The 8,147-nt window shown below is 33.7% G+C and overlaps 1 protein-coding gene across 1 annotated transcript; it reads right to left on the bottom strand.

Annotated features, from left to right (window-relative positions):
- Positions 1–3,670: 3,670 nt before the first annotated feature.
- Positions 3,671–7,234, bottom strand: LOC131605418 (uncharacterized). The gene is made up of 4 exons (XM_058877775.1): positions 6,538–7,234; positions 6,000–6,441; positions 5,000–5,916; positions 3,671–4,899 (listed from the first exon to the last, which is right to left on the bottom strand). The coding sequence occupies exons 1-4, from the start codon at positions 7,232–7,234 to the stop codon at positions 3,671–3,673; spliced, it is 3,285 nt and encodes a 1,094-aa protein (XP_058733758.1).
- Between the last annotated feature and the right edge of the window lie 913 nt (positions 7,235–8,147).

Genomic DNA, 8,147 nt, shown 5'->3' with positions numbered 1-8,147 from the left:
CACGAGTGCACTTGTAAATTGAAAGTACTACATATATGTCAAACATGTTAGTATAATATTTTCTCATAACATGACACATTTTATCTCATTTTTATAATATTTTTCTTTATTCCTTAGACATTACCTTCATTGTAGTAAAACTTGGTGCAGCTTTGTAAGAAGTTAAATTGTTAATACTACCATTTATAATAAGGTTTTAAAAGAATACTACTATACTATTTCAAAATGCTGCTTTTTGTCGTTAATGCATTTGGTCCACAGCAAAATCAGAGCTACGATGACTTGGATAGAGATTGCAGTGGCTTTTTTCTTGTGAGGATGGGAAGATGCATGCATTTATATCCTGAATTTGCAGGTATCCATACCCTATAGCTAGCTATAGGGTTGTAGCCTTGGACTAAAATTAAACTCTTTTTGACTAATCTAACACTTTTTTTGCTTTTTCTTGAGAGATTGGTTAAAAGATGAAGCCACCTCAGAAAAATCATTGTAAAATGCCTCAATATATATTCAAAAGTTATCTGGTGCAACTGCTGCAGAGGATTTAAATTGATTATCTAATCAAATACTTTGAGTAAAAGCAGCTTTATATTATTTTTATAGTTGCTTTTAAGATAAGGAAGTGGCTCATTTAAACGACAATTGTCGTGATAGGCTTCAAAACCTTTTTTTAAAGTTTCATATGAACACTATGCATTTGACTATATGCAATGCGTTCTTGGGTTTTTTTTTTTTTACAAAATCACAATGCATTTTAGCAAAATTGTAGGAGAGTATGAAGTGTTGAATGTAAAGTATTAATTATTTGTGTTGATGTAGTATTCGATAGAGTATGTATTTACAATATTCGACTGAGAGTCGAATATACCTAGTAGTTGTCGAAATATATAAACTGTCAAAAGAGAGTATGTTGACAAAGTTAGACTTCACAATTATTTTGATTTTGTGTATTTGTTGAGTTTTGATTTTTAAGAAGCATGACGCGAAGAATCATCTGAACAAATATTTTTCAACAAATTTTTCAATTCTAAAAGATAAGAATTATGAAAATTGATATAATCTTATGAAAGTTGTCTACTGCTATCAAGATCTTTGAGATCTTGTGAGTATGGAATAACACTAATGGAAGAGTTGGTTTGAAGGAGATTTATGTCTATATACACGACTCTAATTGTAAGGTCTCCAATAAATATTTAAGAAAATGTATCATGAAGTCGGTACTCCCTCCGTTCCATAATGAATAACCCATTTAGAATAAAATGGTGTCCCAAAATAAATGACCTATTTCAATTTCCAATACACTTTTTCCAATTCTACCCTTTAATTAATTAAAATTTCATCATTCTCAATACATGATAGGAACACTATAGTAAAAATATTATTCTCTTTTATTTTTATATATTTTTCTTAATATGTGTGAAATGACCCAATAGATAATTCATTGTGGGATGGAGAGAGTATTATTTTTTCTTGTAAGGAAAACAATAATCAAAAGTTTAAATGAACTTTTGATTCTCTGTTATATATATTAGTTTTACTTTTACTCCTCTATTATCTATTCAACAATTCTTTAGATTTAAATTTTAAAAAATTAGAATAAAAATGTTGTAACTTATATCTTTTCATTATCAATTTAACAAACTCTTTAGATTTAAATTTTAAAAAATAGGATAAAAATGCAGTAACTTATGAATGTGTCCATGCACTTTATTAAATCAAGTACCTCTAATGTATCTATGTTGAGGTATGGATGGCAAAATAGGGCGAGATTAGTTGGGTATGCACCTGTCAAAAAATAAAAGTTGGGTTAGAATTTTGAATTTGCCGCCACCAAAATTCGTTCAGTTAAAATGTTTCGTCCGCTAAAATTCGTTGTCCGCCACAATCCATCTCGTTTATTCGTTTAATCCGTTTTTGTCTTAAGTTCGTATTTTTTAATTAATTTTTGATAGTTTTATTTTATACATTTATTTATGAATATATGCTTTTGAGATAAAATTTGTTAAAAATTATTTTATAAAAAATTATTTTAAAAAATAAGTGAAAAAATTTAATTGAAAAATAAAAAAATATCTATTAATCTATTAAAAAATGAAAATAAATAAATAGATACGTAGATAAGTCCGCCGACCGTCAATCTATCACACCTTAGCGGACAGACTAGATTTTTATATTTATTTTCAATTGGCAAACTTATCCGTTCCATATTTTTACAAACTTAAGACCGAGCATATTAGATGACACGTTTTGCCACTTCTACGTGGATGACCTACTCCATTCTTCGTAAGTGTTTACATTAAACTAGTCGGAAACCCGTGCGTACGCACGGGTTCTGGTATGTTAAACCGAATTAATGTACAGATAGTAGTTGATTTACATTTTAGTTTTAATAAATTTTATTAATAAAAAAAATATTTGAAATATTAGATTGAATAACAATAAACAATGTATATAATTGGGCCTTTCTGTATAAAACCAAAAGGGCGAAGGGCCGGACCAAAAATTAAAAAAGGGCGAAGGCCCATAAGTTCAATTATTTTACCTTTCTAAAGTGAGGAAGTGAAACGTTTTACAGGATTTACTTTCAATTAATACTCTTGTTGTTTCGGAAACCCATTTTCACATTTAAGAAGTGTTTATCATCTTGTTGAAACCATCATCTTGCAAATCAATGGCAGGTCCTCTGGGAAACGCATCCGTTTCTGGGTAAGTTGATTGAATTTGTTTAAATTTATTACTTATGTCGTAGAAATGGAAAAAATTTGCAACTCAGTTTAAACCTTTGCATGTGTTGTTTGGTCTAAGATCATCACATGTTAGGGAAAAAGGGAAGCAACCTGCCGAAACAGAAGACGAAATAAGGGTTTCTCCAAAGCTACAAAGAGGAAGGAATGCTCGGGCGGCTCAGCATCCCATTTCATCGGATGAAACCAGGTATAAAATATATTTGTAAATTGGTTAATGCTGTGGAACATGCATGTTTATTTTATAAGCATTATATGGAAGAAAAATATAATGTTAAATCTTATAATTTCATAAATCTAATATACTTGTTTTATTATGGTGTTTTGTTTTCAGCTTTGATCCTGATGAGCCTGAAATTGTTGAACACAGATGGTGTAAGGAGATAACCTTTGGCTATGTTTCCAAAAAAAAAGTTATGGTATGATAAAAAAGGTTCCTTTTGATCTTTGTCTGAGATTTGCCAAAAAAAATTTGTTGTATCTGAAAGTAGCAGTCATTATGAAATAAGTTTTAGAAAGTAGTTCTGAGTATGAATAAAGTTGGTAAACTAAATTTCTGGAATGAGATAGTGTTTATGTTTTCATTTGTGTTGTAGTTTTTAGATCTGTGTGTAAATGTTATTCGTATAATTATATCATTGCATTTTGTAGTTTGCATCTCTGAATCCTAGATGTTGTATATTTGTAGCATTTTCCCAGGTATGTTTCAAGAAAATGGTTAAAGGTGAACCAGAGATCAATTGTTTTTGTTGATGAAGATAGTGGGGAGTCATGTAATGCCAGAATTAAGTGTGCTAAGAGAAATGGAAAGATCATGAAGTTGGAGAAGCATATTGGTCCAGTTTGGTATGCATATGCGAAGAAGAAGAATATCAGAAGCATATGGTATGCAGATTTTTTTGAATAACAGTATGAAGAAACCAATATCATGTACCTTTGTTTGATGCCAAAATTCTTTGGGTGTGCAAGATTCCATCCGATAGCAGATTCCAAGTTTTGTTCCACACATTTGCGGGTCTGTTAACAGTTCCAGAAAGAAGCATAACAATAAATAATTTGCGCAAGAAATGTCCAGATCCCCATTGGCTGGCCTCTTTAATAGCACCTATATATTCTCGATCATCTTCTAGGAATCCCATTGCGAAGCATGCGTCCCTAAATGAGTCGTATTGTTTGTCTCCGATCTTGCGAATGTCTTCATAAGTTTTTGGTCCTCTCACAACGGTTAACATCATCCTTAGATAATAGAGTTCCCCGGTTGTTGGTGGAACCCAAATGAGCCTTCCAATTGTAAAACCTTTTTTTCTTGGTTTCCATGAGCGGGTTTTTTTCACATATGCAAACTTAGAAACAAACTGGCCATATGTCAACTGTGCTGCATCTTCAAACTGACCATTTGCAAGTAACCACGAAGTAAACATAGATTCTGTTATACTTGCTTTTTCTAAAACATTTTCCATCCTTTCAAAATCAGTGTAGTACAACGGCTTTTCACCGATTAGATGGTAGAACATACGCTCAACAGCAGGTTTCCTTCCATGAATCTTGTATGAAAAAAACCGCCAACATGCTTCAGCTGGTGACACGTATCTACAATCAAGGTATTCCTTAATTTCATCAATTACCTTCTCACTATTATTGGATGAAGTTCCTGATCGCGAAACAGATGCCGTGATTCGATCGTATCCCTTGTGTATATACTTGAACAGGTATTTGATTGAGGTGCTCTGGTTACACCACTCCATGTTGATGTGAGCTTGATATTTAAGGAGTAACCTGGTATTATACGGAACCACAGACCTGTTGTCCAAGGTAATACCATTTTGAACAACATTAAAAGTTTGTGAACTTCTCTTGTAAACTGGATAACCCTCATGATCAACAATGGTAGTTTCATTGAACTTTTTAGGGAAAAACTTAGAACATTTACCATGTTTCATGCATGGACATTTTGGTCGTGCAAGACCACATGGACCATGCATCATTTGTGTCTTAACTAATTGGTACAACCTAGGATGCAGTTGTGGATCTGGTATTTCATCTGAAATTATGTTGTCAATATCTGGTGGAGTGGGATACTTGCTTTGTGGATGTAAAAATAGGAGAATATGAGCATGCGGCAACCCCCTTTTTTGGAATTCTATAGTGTAGATGTCTGAAAACCAAGAAAGCAGTTGAATATGAGATGAATGTTTATAGTAATAAGCAAGATTTAGTTGATAAATAAAAGATATCAGATGGATTAAAAATCTTACAGGCCATGACTTTTCCAAGAACATGTCTCTTTGTTATGTCAACCATTAGCTCGTCAAACTTCATTTTGAAGACCTTTGAAACTATGTCGGGGCGATCTGCTGGGTTTAAATTCCTCATGGATAGGTGACGTGTAATCTCAGGCCATTTAGGATTGCAGGTAAAAGTTAAAAATAAATCAGGGAAACCAATAGCACTGGAAATAGCCATTCCATCGAAATACAACTGATCCATGTATCTCTTGCTACCTACAAATGAGGATGGTAAGACAATTCTTCTTCCAGTTTTAGAATGTGGTTGTTCTGTGGCGCTATCAGATTGTTCATTAAGCTTTGTATATTTCCCAACTCTTAGCTTGGATTGATTTTTTCTCAACCAGTTAAGACGTTCTGATTCCATCATGGTATATCCATCGACTAAAAACTGTTGAAATAGTCTCCTTGAATGAAGAAGTGTCCTAGCCTCGCTTTTGCGTTCATGCAATCGGAAACATAACCAATCTTTGATAGTTTGACGATTTTGCTTTGTAACTTCCTTTTCATGTTTATACTTGTGTAGTATATTATCTCTGTATCCATCTTCTCCATATGCAAATATCATCGGATATTGATAGGCTAGATAAGCTGAATGAAACTCATCTATCCTCTGTAGATAACCGTCACGGTGTTGAACAATAATGTCTCTCTTAGATGCGGTGTCGACATCACCAACGATAAGAGCAGCAACCTCTGATACGGTGGGATGGTTATAGACACGACCATCTGAAGATCGTTCTGAAATAAGTTTCAGTTTGATATCTTGGAAACCTGTTTGTTTAATCATATCCCTTGCCATTCTAAAAGCTTTGGCATGAGGATTATATTCATCTAACATCAACTTCAAGTTACTAACAATAGACCTGTCAACATTCTTGCTGTCCCTATCATGAGAAATATACTATGTTAATCTCTAAAAAGAAAGTGCAATGCAAAGAAAAATAATGAGAGAAGGAAGTAACCAAACTTGAAACATTTGATTCTGTTGTCGATTTCATTGTCCGTATCAAATATATACAATTGAGCATATTTTGGTAGTTCTCCTTGTTCAGGAAGCAAGCTGCCGATTCGGTGGCAAGTTTGTCCATGCAATCGTAATGTTGGAGGACCTCCGCCTTCGTTGATGGAAGTGTCAAACTTTATTCCAGGGGATGTAAATGAAAACATTGCGTTGTAGGTTCGTATGTTGTTTTGGAAATTGTTTGCATCTTTCAAATTGGGATCAAAGAGAAGAGTGTTAAGAAGTGGTGGTGGTGTTACCAATAATGGCACAACAATTTTGCCTCCCTTACAGCATAAACTGAAATTTGGAATAGTTGTATGTCTTGACTTCCCTTTACGCTCCTGATACCACATATAGGCATCACAGTGTTTGCACTCCCATACAGGATCTCCAATATCAGAGTAAACTATATTTGTCAAAGAGGGAAATTTGTTAAAAAAACTGCCAGATTATACAAATTAACATTAACAATATAAGGATAGGTGTGGTAATAAAAATAGACCTTCATCATGGGAGTTGACTAAAGGAACCGCAAGTTGACCTCCATCCGAATCAGAATTGTTATCCATAGCATTGTCCTCCTCAGATTGGCTGCAAGAATCGTCGCTTGAGTAATCAGCAGCAGCCATTGTTGTATAAAATTGAGAATGTGGGGTACGAGACTGCATTGTTTGTGGTGTTGTCTTGTGGTTGGTATTGGCATTTATAGTTGGTTTATGAGGATGAGTGGTTTTATTGAAGCTGTTTATAAGATTTTGTCTGAGCGGAAGAGTAAAAAATGGTGTCTTTGCAGTGTTTTTGTTTTTCAGGGGACGGCTAGAAGAAGCTGTATGACAGGATTTTGATCCAGTTGTCTGTAAAGGTGCATGTTCCGTGGATGGCATAGTTGGAATGGGAGTAGTTGATTGATTTTGCCTGAAATATGGGGATACATTTTCCTTATTGGTATAGTCAAATGGAAGGATATTTCTTATGTGATGGCTAGTTGATACATGAAACTGGTGTTGGGTTGTGGTAGGAGGTGTAGTGTTAAGATTTTGGTATGTTAGCAAATTTGGAAGGGGTGTGAGATGTTGATGAGACGATTGAGAGGAACTAACAATGCCAGAGATGTTTTTCTTTGTGTTCAACGCGAGTCTTCTTCTTTTCCTAGCCAGAAAAGCTGGGGTTTGTTCGTTGGTAAAATGTGGAGGTTCCATTTATTCCAAGAAAGTTACTTCGTTCACAAAAACAGTCAATTTGTTATTGTAAGAATATGACAAAATCAGGAATTTGAGAATGCAAAATAAGCTTGGAAGAAATACCTTATAAGGATACAATGTTGACAATGGAAACCTCCCAAATATTGACTCCAATTGTTAATGAAAACTTGCAGAAGATGTTTGTTCCCATTTAGTTGTTGAAAATGGTTGAAGCCATAGTTTTGTTCATATTGGAATGATGAAAGATGAAAATTTGAGTGTTTGACTGTTGTTTTGAGTGTTGGCGGTTTATTGAAAGAATGAAAGATGAAATTTAAATTTTTGAAAACAAAGTTATTTGGATAGTGGGGTAGAGAGGCGGGCAAACCAAAAAGAAAATAACAGTTGACATTTAAAAAGCAGCATTTGGAAAAAGAAAAAAGTGTGACAGGTACAAATGGTCTGCATAACATAAAAGAAGTAAAAAAATTGAAATTAGAAATGTGGGGGCAGGATCTATTGGTTATACGTGGCTATTAGAGTAAAGAAAGCTGCATTGGGAACACAAAGAGTACATCCACTCATGAGCTTTGGTATACGCAGTATAGATTATGGTGAAAAGTACCAATTTTGGAGAGGGGCCGACTAAACAACCTGTATATTTGCATCAGTTGATGTGTAGCTTTGGAGAAGTAATTATAAAATGACTTGAAACATTGTAGTATGATATAATATGCTAAAATTTGGGTATCAAGATAAAAAATGATATATTTGTTATCACATTGTATTGTTTATTCGAAATAGAGTATTACTGTTGGCTTATTAGATAAAAGTGTGTAACACCAGAAAAAGAAAAGTGGAATTATATCTCAGTCATTTTAAAATTGTAGAAATAATTCAGGATAAGCAAGAAGCATATGAGAGTTACTGT

This window comes from Vicia villosa, linkage group LG5 (genome assembly GCF_029867415.1).
Source record: "Vicia villosa cultivar HV-30 ecotype Madison, WI linkage group LG5, Vvil1.0, whole genome shotgun sequence".
NCBI lineage: Eukaryota > Viridiplantae > Streptophyta > Magnoliopsida > Fabales > Fabaceae > Vicia > Vicia villosa.
The sequence above is the reverse complement of the archived record's forward strand: the minus strand, read 5'-3'. Positions and strand labels throughout refer to the sequence as shown.

Coding starts and splice junctions, on each gene's coding strand:
- LOC131605418 (XM_058877775.1), bottom strand. CDS start 7,234: ATGGAACCTCCACATTTTACCAACGAACAAACCCCAGCTTTTCTGGCT. Junction 6,442..6,537: donor AGTCAACTCCCATGATGAAG/GTCTATTTTTAT, acceptor TGACAAATATAG/TTTACTCTGATATTGGAGAT. Junction 4,900..4,999: donor TCTTGGAAAAGTCATGGCCT/GTAAGATTTTTA, acceptor CTTGGTTTTCAG/ACATCTACACTATAGAATTC.